The 14,099-nt window shown below is 47.6% G+C and overlaps 1 protein-coding gene across 1 annotated transcript; it reads left to right on the forward strand.

The window, feature by feature from the left end:
* Positions 1-489: 489 nt before the first annotated feature.
* Positions 490-14,065, forward strand: MKS1 (MKS transition zone complex subunit 1). Its single transcript, XM_023204596.2, has 18 exons — positions 490-638; positions 1,066-1,175; positions 2,754-2,824; positions 3,231-3,386; positions 4,640-4,737; positions 5,692-5,820; positions 6,212-6,316; positions 6,990-7,098; positions 7,650-7,706; positions 9,069-9,111; positions 9,367-9,432; positions 10,900-10,970; positions 11,308-11,377; positions 11,480-11,587; positions 12,263-12,396; positions 12,942-13,024; positions 13,110-13,207; positions 13,316-14,065. The coding sequence occupies exons 1-18, from the start codon at positions 559-561 to the stop codon at positions 13,405-13,407; spliced, it is 1,680 nt and encodes a 559-aa protein (XP_023060364.2). The 5' UTR covers positions 490-558; the 3' UTR covers positions 13,408-14,065.
* Positions 14,066-14,099: the final 34 nt, after the last annotated feature.

A 14,099-nucleotide genomic window follows, 5' to 3' on the forward strand; every position in this document is an offset into this window, starting at 1 on the left:
TTCTTTGTTCAGTGAATATCAACACAAAGACTAATAAATCTTCTGACACTTTGTCTTCCAAGAATGTATTTTCTTGTTTGGCTAAGGGCCATCACCTTCCCTGTCTCCTTTGGGAATAATGGGTGCATTTCTTACAGTCACATCCACCGATATTCAGGCCAAAGTTTTCACGCGTTCAGTGGAAGGCAGTGTGGCATGGTGGAAAAGGTAGAGGGCGAAGACTCAGATCACCTGGTCTCCATCATCATTTCTGCATCTGGCTATATGAGGTGGGCTGATGGCTGTGCCAGTTTCCTCATTTGTACCGCGCACGAGGTCCCGCTTTGGGTGAGCTTTTCTCGCATACATGGTAAGCGGTGATTGGCAGGACCCCGGAGCCCTCTTGGGCGTTAGGTTTGGGCTTCACTTGCACTGGGTGGCCTACTGCGACTGTGGCGCCGTGACTAGAACGACGGGTTGCGCGCGCAGCACCTCCGTCGCCTCCCGATCCAGAGTCTCTGTTGCCAGGAAAACAGAGCGGCGCGCTTTCCGGCGCAGTCGCGGCGCGTCGCAGCTGTCATGGCGGAGACCGTCTGGAGCACTGACACCGGGGAGGCAGTGTATCGCTCCCGGGACCCCGTGCGCAACTTGCGCCTCCGGTAGTCGCACCGCCCCAGCCCCGAGGCCCCATGCTTTAATGTCCTTAGATCATTCCAACCTGAACTCGGTGTTCCGAGGCCCCCACTTCTGCTTACAATCCCGACCACTTCTTCTCCGGGCTCCCCACTTCTTTCACTATCCGTACCCCCATCCACTCACAGCCTCCAAGAACCCCTTACAGACACACCCAAGTCCATTCACGTCCTTGGTGCTCCCAGTTTCTCAGAGCCCTGTGTCCCCAGTACACCCTCTCACCCTCACTCTTCCCCATAGGACCGCGCACCCACCCACCCACCTCCTCTCCGTTGTCTGCACCCAGCACACCTTGGCAACCCCACCTCCTCTGTTTTGTTTCTCCAATCCTTGCTTTGTGTTCATCTCCCAGTTGCGTGTCTGGTAACAAATATTTTGGGCTCTTCTTGACAGGGTTCACTTGCAAAGAATCACATCAAGCAACTTTCTTCATTATCAGCCTGCTGCGGAGCTCTGGAAGGACCTCATAGACTTGGCCACTTTTAGACCTCAGCCAACTGCCAGTGGGTGTTATGGTGATGATGTGCCATCTACTACTAATTTTGATACTAATCAGAATTGTGGCCAAATGTAGTGAGATAACAAGTACTATACTTCTGATATGTTATAGATTTGCCTGGCAATCTACATTCTATTTGTGGCATTTTTAAAAGAGAAAATGTGTCCGAAACTCTAAATACACATATAAACACTTTAAAAAACAATTTTTAAACTGGGGACTGCTTGAAAAATATACATAAAATGTGCATATGAAGATCAACTGTATTCATGTGGTTTTCCTTATCTGAGAAACTGAAAGAATGAGGAGGAGAGGACAGAGTGGTTGTGTCAGGTCACTAGTCTGTCTGCCTTTATTGGTTCTCTTTCTGTTCAGAGCTGTTCCTGGGCAAGAGTGTGGGCTTGCGGGTTGTGAAACATGTGTCTCTGAAAAAGGCATACTCAGCCAGCCAAGAGTGTATTAGATTAGATTTGTTTTCTTTGTTTTTGTTTTTGTTTTGTTTTGAGACAATCTCATTCTGTTGCTCAGGCTGGAGTACAGTGGTATGATCATAGCTCACTGTAAACCTTGGTCTCCCGGGCTCAAGCCATCCTCCTGCCTCAGCCTCCCAAGTAGCTGGGACTACAGGCTCACACCATCACACTCGGCTGATTTTTTAAAAGTTTTAGTAGAGAAAAAGTCTTGCTATGTTGTCCAGGCTGGTCTCAAACTCCTGGGCCCAAGTGATCCTTCCACCTTAGCCTCCCAGAATGTTGAGATTACAGGCGTGAGTCACTGTGTCCAACCAGATTTGGTTCTGTTAAAAAATCATTTATTTGCCTTCACTGTCCTCTCCTGACACTTGGCCTCCTAAATTTCGTGTTTGTGATACTACATACATGGCTTTAGAAATAGTAAAAATAAAGATAAAAATGCCAGGGTTATTTTCTAGCAAATGCAGACAGTTTGGACTGCGGAAGGGCTGGCTATTCAGCTTATATCTAAATTTCAGTTTCTTATATCCAGTTAGTTAGATATTTCCTGGAGGAGGCTGGGCACGGTGGCCTACACCTGTAATCCCAGCACTCTGGGCGGCCAGGACAGGTGGATCACCTGAAGTCAGTAGTTCAAGATCAGCCTGGCTAACATGGCAAAACCCCATCTCTACTGAAAATACAAAAATTTGCCAGGTTGGTGGCGTGTGCCTGTAATCCCAGCTACTTGGGAAGCTGAGGCAGGAGAATCGTTAAACCCAGGAGATGGAGGTTGCAATGAGCTGAAATAGTGCCAGTGCACTCCAGCCTGGGTGACAGAGTGAGACTCCATTCCCCCACCCCCAAAAAAATTCCTGGAGGGTATTTTCTTTTACTCAAATTAGAGTAGTGATTAAGACTTGTTGGGTTCTAATCTTGGCTTCTACTCATACTAACTCTTATATACAGCCTCTCTAGCATTTCTCTAGGTTGAGTGCTTAATAAATTGCTGAATTCCAGCTGGTTTTTGTGGCAAATATAAGAATAGGAACTTTGGTTATAGTCAACCACAGAGCAAGAAGTGGTGCTGGTTCGGCTCAAGCATTTGACTCACTCTGTTGTCTTTGGAGGTGGACACCGCCCAGAGGAAGACGAAGAGGAGGAGATTGTGATTGGGTGGCAGGAAAAGCTCTTTAGCCAGGTGAGCCAGTGTCTGTTGTCTGCTCTGTCTGTTCCACCTGGTCTGCCTCTACATGACTGGTGATACATACTGCCAAAGTGATTTCCAGACAGGTTGTAACAGTTTATACTTTGCCCTGTTGTGTTTAAAGGGCAGTGTAACAGGGATTGCCACTACTCAGATGCACTTTTCATCTCTGGGCTATATGCTGTCTGTAATCACAGACTTGGATTCGACTATCAGTCTGGTTCCTTTTAGGTCTAATGTTCTTGGTTCCCCTGCCATCCATTAATTTAGTGTTGGTTATGAAAACGTGTCAGATAGCATCAGCTCTGTAGAACTGATTTGATTAAATAGTAGTTATAGAAGCAACAGTTTGCTGTATTATAATGATGTACACATCTCTGTTTCCTTATGGTAACCTCAGTTTGAAGTAGATCTGTACCAAAATGAAGCAGCCTGTCAGAGTCCTTTGGATTATCAGTACCGTCAGGAGATCCTGAAGCTGGAGAATTCAGGTGGCAAGAAGAACCGACGAATCTTTACCTACACTGACTCTGATAGATACACCAATTTGGAGGAGGTATTGTTCTTTCCAGGGTCTCATAGCTTCCCTCTTTGCTTCCTCTAGCTTTTTCGCCTCACTGGATTCTTGTGTTACGTCAGAAGCCTAGTAAAGGGAGACAGGTAGCCTGTCTAGGAACTGCTGTGAGCTGCTGCTGCTGGCAGCCAGCCTGGAATAGAATGGGCACAGTCTACAGGTGGTGAGGCTGCTGCTCCCTTCTCTGCCTGCTGGAGGGCCTGGAGGAGCTGCCAGTATCTCTGATTATACACTTGCAGAGTGCATACTGGGAGAAGTAACCACTGGGCTTGACTTCCTCCATGCATCATGAAAAAAGACAGGTGGTGGAGTCTGGAACAATCTAGATAAAATTCATCAGGGGATTCGGCCCAAACTCTGAGTATATGGGTTCAAAGAAGAGTTCAGTATAGCTGTGGAAAATGACTTATGTCCTCAATTTGCCAATGACAAAAATACCCTTGTGACCTTGTTTTGCATTTTCTTCAGTCACTGCATTTCAGTTGCTTCTGTCTTCTCAGTAAGATTTTAAACTCCTTGAGGGTAGAGCCTATATCTTTTTATTTTTGTCTGTGACTCTGTAGGTCTCTGCAAGGAACAGGTATTCAATAAATGTTTTTGAAAGATTGACATGCTTTCACTAGCAGAGCTGTGGATTGATAACATTAGCTGGTCATGGTGGCATGTACCTGTAGTCCTGGCTACTTGGGAAGTTGAGGTGGGAGGATCACTTGAACCCAGGAGTTGAAGGTTGCAGTGAGCTATGATAGCACCACTGCACACTGCAGCCTGGGTGAGACACGGTCTCTTTAAAAAATAATATCAATTAAATTAACTTTGGGTTGTCTGTTTTGGAAAAACAAATGAAAATGCAGTTAGTGCGCAGTTACCATGTGAGGATTTCCCACAAAATACTTGTATCCCATTTGGCATTTTCTAACCACCTTATTAACTTCAACATCTACCAAGCAAACTAACCCAACGTTTTGTTGGTTTGTGCTCAGAGAATGCAGACTGATTTTAATATTAACAGAAATAACTCATTTTTAAAATCCAAAGGCACACCACGATGTGGTAGAAATCTTCTTTGGGTTGTTTGGCCACTGCTTCCTCCGTTAGCATGTATAATTGTGAGGTGGCGGAACCTGCAGGGTTCAGGTCCTGGATGAGGTTTCAGAAGGAAGTCTTCCCTTCAGGTATTTGGCCCCATGTGGCCCTGACCAGATGGCTTACACAGGGCTACTTGCTTTTCCCAGCACTGTCAGAGAATGACCACTGCAGCCAGCGAGGTGCCTTCATTCTTGGTTGAGCGAATGGCAAATGTCAGGCGGCGCCGGCAGGACAGGCGAGGGATGTGAGTGCGGGCATGGGATGGGGGGCAAGCTTTTATTTTTTATTTCCTAAAGTTGCGTAGTTTTGCATTTTTATCAGTGGTTATATATAGTATTCAAGTATTACTTTATGGTTAATTTAAAAAATAAATATGGCCGGGTGCAGTGGCTCATGCCTGTAATCCCAGCACTTTGGGAGGCCGAGGCGGGTGGATCACTTGAGGTCAGGAGTTCAAGACCAGCCTGACCAATATGGAGAAACCCCATCTCTACTAAAAATACAAAATTAGCCAGGCATGGTGGCGCGTGCCTGTAATTCCAGTACTCGGGAGGCTGAGGCAGGAGAATGAACCCAGGAGGTGGAGGTTGCGGTGAGCCGAGATCGCGCCACTGCACTCCAGCCTGGGCAAAAAGAGCAAAACTCTGTCTCAAAAAAAAAATAATAATAATAAATATAAAAACATAAAATGTCTTCCTCACTCTTCATGTGGACATTTTTCCAAAGTGCCTCAGAGAGAGGGAAGGGATGTCATTTCTGTTTGTCAAGTATTTTGACTCTTAAAAAACAAAACAGGCTGGGCGCGGTGGCTCAAGCCTGTAATCCCAGCACTTTGGGAGGCCGAGACGGGCGGATCACGAGGTCAGGAGATCGAGACCATCCTGGCTAACACGGTGAAACCCCGTCTCTACTAAAAATACAAAAAACTAGCCAGGCGAGGTGGCGGGCGCCTGTAGTCCCAGCTACTCCGGAGGCTGAGGCAGGAGAATGGCGTGAACCCGGGAGGTGGAGCTTGCAGTGAGCTGAGATCCGGCCATTGCACTCCAGCCCGGGCAACAGAGCAAGACTCCGTCTCAAAACAAAACAAAACAAAGCAGTTTGTCCACCAGCTCAAACTTCCCATTCTGCCGTGGCTCTCCACTGGGGTGTGCTCCATTGGGGTGTGCCAGGGAAGTGACCTTTTTGTGGTGTCTCCCAGGGAGGGCGGCATCCTCAAGTCACGCATTGTCACCTGGGAGCCCTCAGAAGAGTTCGTCAGGAACAACCATGTCATTAACACCCCTCTTCAGACAATGCACATCATGGCAGACCTGGGGCCCTATAAAAAGTGAGTGGCGCTTCTCACTGCCAGCATAGAGCCTCATCCTTTTCTCCTCTCACCAGCTCTCCCCTTCCTGTTAGTATCATCCTGGGTTATAGGGGAGGGAGGGACGGACTTTTTCTTCCTTTTTTTCTTAGTTGCGAGTGAAACTTCTCGCTGCCAGCTCAGATCCTCATCCTCTTTTCCTCTCACCAGCTATCCCCTTCCTCTTATCATCCTGTATTAAAGAAGAGGGAGGACTTTTTCTTCCTTTTTTTCTTAGTTGTACTTGGAAGAAAGTTTTACCATGACAGCTCTCCCTATAGCCTCTGTTCTCTCCCCTGAAGTGGGCTCAGTATCTCTTCCTCTTTCCCTGGAGGACCATTGACCTCAACCTTGGTGTTTTCCTGATTTCTAGGCTTGGCTATAAGAAGTATGAACACGTCCTGTGTACTCTGAAGGTAGATGGCAATGGTGTGATCACAGTAAAGCCTGACTTCACGGGCCTCAAAGGACCCTACAGGTAAGGAGAAGAAGAAAGGGGTAGTGGAGACTGACATTCCTTCCCTTGGTTGCACTTCTTGTCCCTAGTCAACTAGACTGTCAGAAAGTCCTTCATCCGTTCTAACTTTTACATTCCCAGGCAATGGTTCGTATTCTGTTCCAAGTCATGGGCCTTAGGAAACCGGGAACTCCTTTCTCAGAAAATGTGCAACTGCACTAATTTGAAAGGGATCACTTCAGTGGTACATTTAAGTGACAGTGATTCTCTGTGCTGCTGAATGTAGGACCTGACCAGAACAGAGTGGGGTGAACTCAGCCAGGCTCTTCCTGTGGGCTGACTGTTCCTCATCTCTGTATCTTGGAAATGACAGAAGTGTAAATTAGAAATTATCTGGACCAACCTGTCCATTTTTCAGGTGAAAGAACTGGGTGGTAGGAATGTTGTGCCTTACAGTTTGACTATAACTTCAAGCCAGAAATGGGCCCAGAACCTATACTGTCTGAGTCTAGTCTGGTGCCCTCTCTGCTTTATCCTTTTGTTTCTCTTTCCTGGTCATCATACAGCCATTTTTATCATCATATACTTCAAGTGAGGTGTATGGCCCCTGATCGCTTATCCCTGGGCTGGGAGCTATCCCCAGGCCCATCTCTCATTATTAGAGTCGCTCCTTTCTGTGGCTTTGACCTTACAGGATCGAGACGGAGGGAGAGAAGCAGGAGCTGTGGAAATATACGATCGACAATGTTTCTCCCCTCGCACAGCCAGAGGAGGAGGAGCAGGAACGGCGAGTGTTCAAGGATGTGAGTGCAAGTTCATTCCAAGTATTGAAGGGATGAGCCTCAGTGCCTGGAGCTGAGACCGTTTCTGGACTTGATGTCAGCAGTTGCTTGGGAAAAGCCTTGCCCTTCATAGCCCCTTCTGACTTAGGCAGCATTGCTGACATATCAGAAGTTTTTGATCATATTATAATAATAACAATAACCATTTATTTGAGCTCTTACCATGTTCTGTGCTAGGTACTTTATATACCTTATTTCCTTTAGTCCTTACAACAACCCTTTGAGGTGAACACTTTTCTTATTACCACCTTATAAGTGGGGAAACCGAGATTGAGGAGCTAAGTAGTCTGCCCAAGGTTACATAACTTGTAAGCACGAGAGTCAGGATTCTGCCCCAGACCAGCTGACTCCAGGGCCTGTGCTTCACAGTAAAATGGCGATGGGTCAGGTGCTTGTGCCTCCAGCTCTTGGTGATCCTTCCCACTATTGTTTTTCTTCTTCTTCCCATTCAGAACCGAACTTTGGTCTAGCTTGGGTTGCATCTTGAGTTTTGGTTTGGTTTGTTTCCTCAGCTTTATGGCCGGCACAAGGAGTATCTCAGCAGCCTCATAGGTACTGACTTTGAGATGGTGAGTAGCTTGGCTTCCTGCAGCACTGTGAGCTGTGTTTAGCCGGAGCATTCTGACTGTGGATGGGTTACAGCACTTCTCTTAAAGGCCTCCAAGATATACTCTACGGTGTGAAAAGGAAGGCAAAGAATAGCACATATAGTCCTTGTTATGTGTTTTGCAACATTGCATGTTGATAGAGAACTGTTAATGCCGAGAAAAAGGCCTGAAAGGCTACGCATATGCTGTGGGTGGCTTTTTTGGGGAGGGTGGGATTAGATGTGGTAGATGGGTAGTGGGTGGTGAGAGGGATATATCAGGGATTTTTGCTTTTTATTCCCTAAACTCAGGTAGTTTTGAATTTTTATCAGTGGTAATGTATTTATGTATTACTTTATAATTAATTTAGAAAATAAATATAAGGATGAAAAATGTCTTCTTCACCTTTCATGTGGATATTTTTTCAAATATCCCCATAGAGAGGCAGGGGTGCCATTTCTGTTTGTCACATATTTTGGCTCTTAAAAAATATAGGCCCGATGCGGTGGCTCATGACTATAATCCCAGCACTTTGTGAGACCAAGGTGGGAGGATCACTTGAGGCCAGGAGTTTGAGACCAGCCTGGGCAACATAGTGAGACCACATCCCTACAAAAATTAAAAAAAAAAAAAATTAGCAAGGCATGTTGATACATGCCTGTAGTCCCAGCTATGCATGATGCTGAGGCAGCAGGATTGCTTGAGCCCAGAAGTTTGAGTTTGCACTGAGCTATGATCACACCACTGCATTCCAGCCTGGACAACAGATCAAGACCCTGTCTGAAAAAAAAAAAAAAGAAAGTGGTTTAGTTCAGCTATTCTGTTGTGTTGTTCTTTGTCTTTTCTCGTTCTAAATGTTCCATCTGTAGACCTGGAAACAAGGATAGAATTACTGGTCTCCCTCTCTTTCTCTGAAAAATTAACCTTCACTGTTTCCATATTGCATAAGCAACAGATATTCAGTATTTAAAAGTTAGATAAGACAGATGCACAAATAATTAAAAAAGAAAACTCCCTGGTTTCTTGACCTCAGCTATGTAAAGGGAACCGGGCATTCTGGCTTCCTATTGCACACCACAGGGCAGTTGCTGTTGCTTGGCTAATTTCCCATAGTGCATTGCCCTTACTGCCATTTAAATTATGTACTTTCCCCTTACATTATGTATCTTAGGAATGAAGGAAACAGATCTGTGGAGAAGTGTCAGGGTGGGGAGAAAGTGCAGTAGCGACATCCAGGGTCTGACCCCCAGTGTCAGGTTGTCTGCAGATTTGTAGATGGGGCTGGAGGAGAAGTGCCAATTCCCTTCAGGCCTGCTGATCCTTTCCCACTTCTCTTCACCTTAGACTGTCCCAGGTGCCCTCCGGCTCTTTGTAAATGGAGAGGTAGGTAAGTGTCTTGCTAGCATAGATCTCTTGATGCTAAGGCACGTGCCTAGATGTAGCTGTGAATAGTCTCCTCCACCCTGGTAGAGGCCTTGTCTGCTGTACTTGGGAAACTCAATGGTGAGTCTTTCCTGGAAATGCAGAGGGTTCCTGGCCCTCAAAAGACTTGCTCTCAGGGTGTGTTGGACCCTCAGGACTGGGTTGGGTGCTGAGGGTGGTAGGATAAAAAGCTGAAATAGCTTCCTGTTTTCTCTCTTAGTTTCAGCCCAAGGCTATGAGTATGACAATCTCTACGTCCACTTCTTTGTGGAATTGCCAACTACTCGTAAGTAATATTCTTCAGTCTCTCCTTTTATACCCATTCAGACAGATCTAGAGGCATTTGGTCAGGCTTCCTTTCCCCCTCCTCTGCTGAAACTGTTACTATTCTTGTCAAGGTTGTAGATCACATCCACTTTGCCAAACCCAGTGGGAACTTTCCTGCTTTCACCTCTCTTGACCTTCCTGAAGCATTTGCCAGAGCCCACTGTGCTGCATGACACACTTCTCTGGCTTCTGGCTCCACATTTCTCTCTCCTATCTCACTGGTGGCCCCTCACTTTCCTTGGGTAATGCCTTCTCTTCTGCTGATCTTACACCGTGAGGGTACCCATGGCTAAGCCAAGGCCTTCTGTTACTCTCTGTCTGCAGTCTTCCTGGGTGACCTCATCCATCCCATGGCTTAAATACCATCGATATGTCTCAGACTCCCAGGTTTCTGCCTCCAGCCTTAACCTTTCCCCTGGACGCCAGACTCGTATCCAGTTACTTCTTTGTCATTTCTGTCTAACATGATCAAAGAGAACTCTGGATTCCTCCTCTTCCTTCAAACCTCTCCTCCCTGGTCTTCCCCATCCTAACAGAATGGCAGTGTCATCTACTGAGTTGCCGATGCCAAAAACCTAGGAGACATCCTTGATCCCTCACTTTCCCTAGCTCCCTATAGCCAGCCAATCTGTCAACAGTTCCTGTGCATTCTGTCTTCAAAAGCTGTTGTGAACCTGTCTGTTCTTTCCAGCACCCTACACCAAGCCACCACCATCTCTTGTCTAGGCCAATGCATTCAACTTCTGACTTATCCCCCTACTTCCTGCCTTGCTCCCATTTGCAGTTCATTTGCCACAGACACCAAAGCCAAGTTGAGTTTTAAAAAATGTAAACAAGTTATGTCCCTTTTGAGCTGAAAACCCCCAAGAGCTTCCACTCCCACTTAGAGTAAAATGTAAACTCAATACCCTGAGTGAGCTGGTCTCTGCCTATCTCTTCCTTACAACATTCCAGTATGAACCTTCCCAGCCAGGTTCATTCCGCCCTTAGAACCTTTTAAGGGCCATTTCCTTTGTCTGAAACCCTTTCTGCCATATCTTAGCATGGCTGGTTCTTTCTGAGTTTAGGTCTCAGCCTGTGTCGCTTCTGAAAGGCCTTCTCTTACCACCCGGTCTAAATGAGCCTCCCAGTCACTCAGTCCCTTCCCGTTTTGTTTGAATAGAGCACTCATCACTGCCCAATTGTCTCTTGTTGGTTTGTGTTTTGTCTCCCTGCTTCCCCCAGAATGTCAGCTCCATGAGAGATGGGGATCTTTTCTATCTAGTTACCAAGATACCCCTAAGATATACTAGCACATAGCAGGCACTCAGGAAATGGTAAATGAATGATAGATTATGTGAATAAATGAATAAAGAAACTTTGTCTTTTTCTGAACAACTTGCTTTCCTCCCAGGTGAGCTTACTATATTTGTTCTTTGACTTTCAGACTGGTCAAGCCCAGCATTCCAGCAGCTCTCAGGAGTAACACAGACGTGCACCACCAAGTCCCTGGGAATGGTATGGAGAATGAGAGCGGGTATCTGGAAGGGAATGAGATCTGCTCCTGGGATGGCATTTGAGGTTTTGTCAGGCCAAGTGCTGTGCACCCTGGGGAGGATTCCGAGTTGGGTGACTTGTATGTGGGTTCTGCAGGGCTACCTGGCCCGGAGGTCCTCTCTGCCTTTTTGAGCATGGCAGCAGCTTGTATTTGGGTGTCCCTTTGCATCTCAGACTCCTATTTCCCACCTGAGTGATAATTTTTCTTTTTCCCTTGTGAAGATAACCTTGTCATTGGCCACAAGGAGAACAAATTCCAAGGGAGGGCTTGCCCACCCTATGACACTCCTTTTTGTAGGACAAGGTGGCTCACTTCTCCTACCCATTCACGTTTGAAGCCTTCTTCCTCCATGAGGATGAATCTTCTGGTGAGTAGCTCAGCAGTTGATCCTGGGCCTTGGTTCCCCTCAAGCAGTGCTGTCTTGGTGAAGGCCCGCCTGTCACCTGGCCGCTTCTCTCATTTCTCCCAGATGCACTCCCGGAGTGGCCTGTGCTCTACTGTGAGGTCCTCTCACTGGACTTCTGGCAGAGGTACCGTGTGGAAGGCTATGGGGCTGTGGTGCTGCCTGCCACTCCAGGTAACCGCTTGTCCCCGCCCTTCTGTGGCTCACATGCCCTAGGCCCTAAGAGCAAGACTAACACTCGAATGCTTCTGGTGAGGGGTGGGGATAGCTGGGAATTAGAAGCATTTGGCTTGAAAGAGTTCCTGTTCCTCTGAGGACTTTCTGCCCCACTCCATTAGAGACAATAACGTGGCCTTGGCACTGACTTCCTGACAGTCTTTCCATGTGCTTCGTGCTCCTCTGATTGGACTCTGGGTGAGAAGCTGTGTGGTAAAATTGGCTCATAGCATGTGTGTATTGAATGAATCAGCATTCAGTTTGGAATAAAAGCGTCTTTCTTTTACTGTGTGCCAGGCGTTGTGCCATACTTCTCACTTAATTCTCCCAGCCACTCTGTGAGGTGCAGGTGGTATTATTTCCATCTTACTAGATGAGGAGAATGAACTTCAGAGAGGTTAAGAAACCTGTCCTGGGTATGCAGGTAATAACTGGCAGAGCAGAAATTTGAATTTCTCCCTGATTGACTTCCAAACAGGTGCTATGGGTAACCATGATAACCTTCACCAGAGGCCAGGTCATCACCAGACCAGGTGTTTTAGCGAAGTCTAGGCCTGTGTCATTGCTGGGGAGTCAGTGAGGGGCCACATGCCCTTTCTGGACCCGGCCCCAGTCTCCTCTTCCCTTGCACAGGCTCACACACCCTCACAGTCTCCACATGGAGACCTGTGGAGCTTGGCATGGTGGCTGAGCTGAGGAGGTTTTTCATTGGCGGTTCTCTGGAACTGGAGGACCTCTCCTATGTGCGGATACCAGGATCCTTCAAGGTGACTTTTGTCTTTGGAGCGACTTCATGCTGGGAACTTATGGTCCTGTCCTTCTGTTCTGTAGGAGGTGGGATCTGGGTCAAGACCCCTTAGGTGTGCATTGCTTCAATATTAGCCCCTTCCTTCCTATGGCTTAAGCTGGAAGTCATGACCACATTTTGAACCAGGTTGCAATATCTACACTGCTATCATAGGAGGTCTCTGGAAAATAGTATAGTTAGAGATTTCCCTTGGTCCCCATCAGAATAACGGGCTCTTTCTTTCCTCTGTCACTGAAGGCCTTAGTAATCAGATGTGGGAAGGATTCACAGTAAGCATGTAAGACCGCTGCTTCTCAAATGAGGTTGGAATGTTCCCTGGTATAGTTGGGGGAGCCCCGTAGCCCAGTATTAGCCTTGAGGTAATAGAGTCTGGGTGATGGAATAAGGTTTCCCCAACAGAACTGCGCTTCCCAAGAATGGGAATAAGAACGGGGCGAGGCCAGCATACTGCGGGGGTGTCTGGAGACTGCAGAAACCTGATGCTCTCCCAATGGCATGCCGCAGGGGGAGCGCTTGAGCCGCTTTGGACTCCGCACAGAGACCACAGGCACTGTCACCTTCCGCTTGCACTGTCTGCAGCAGTCCAGGTGAGGGACCTGGCCCTCTGTCTCGGGACACCTTATCCCTGAGGGGTGGAGAACAGCCGTAACCATGTGGCTGGCTTCCCTGCAGGGCCTTCATGGAATCGAGCTCCCTTCGGAAAAGGATGCGGAGTGTGTTGGACCGTCTGGAAGGTTTCAGCCAGCAGAGTTCCATTCACAATGTGCTGGGTATGTCCCCTCCCCAAGCCACCCCGGGTCAGCATGGGCCTGTTTCTCTCTGCAGTGCAGAGAGAAATACCGTATGGCAGCCAAATACCGTATCTCCTTTCCTTACAGAGGCCTTCCGTCGAGCCCGGCGCCGCATGCAGGAGGCCCGGGAAAGCCTCCCGCAGGACCTAGTGAGCCCCTCTGGAACCCTGGTCTCCTAGCTCACAGCAACCCTGGGCCACAGTGCAAGAGGACAAGATGGGGATGTTTGAGGCCAGTGCTCTCCTGCCTCTTCGTCTGTCTGATTAGAGACCACATTGGTCTGCTGAGAACCAGAAGAGCTGGGAAATTCTCAGCTGGCCCCTCTGACTAGCCTTCTGCAGGGTCTTCTCCCTACCCTGTGGAAATAAAGCCAGAGACCCTGTGGCCCACCCAGCCCCCTTCATATTTGTAGTCACTGTAAATGGGTATCACAGCAAGGCAGGCGTTTTGGTCTGAAGCTGTTTGGGGTGACCCCATAGTGAGTGTGGCTTTGACTCACTTTGCTGGCTTGTCTCACAATAGCAGGGGAATGCAGGGATCTGCTGTTCTCCAGCCTTTAAAAATGGAGCCTTCCTTCTTGCAAGACCAAAGAAGAAGGAAGGTGGACGGTGAGAGGGGTCTTAAATCCCCAGCCTGTGAGTCTCAGCCTCCTCTTTCCAGGGCAGCCTCATTCTACTGCTTGGGGCTTGCTGAGGTTGAGATATGAGTTATTTCTGAGTAGGTGAAGGTTGAAGGCAGTGCCGAGTCCTTTCTGCTAGCTGGATGGTATCTTTTACTGTGTTCTTTTTGTTTTTTGGGGTTTTTTTGGGTCCATAAACCCCTTTTATTTTGACTGATGTTCCGTTGGCTGTTTGTCTGCTCAGGTTGCTGG

This window comes from Piliocolobus tephrosceles, chromosome 16 (assembly GCF_002776525.5).
Source record: "Piliocolobus tephrosceles isolate RC106 chromosome 16, ASM277652v3, whole genome shotgun sequence".
Classification (NCBI taxonomy): Eukaryota; Metazoa; Chordata; class Mammalia; order Primates; family Cercopithecidae; genus Piliocolobus; species Piliocolobus tephrosceles.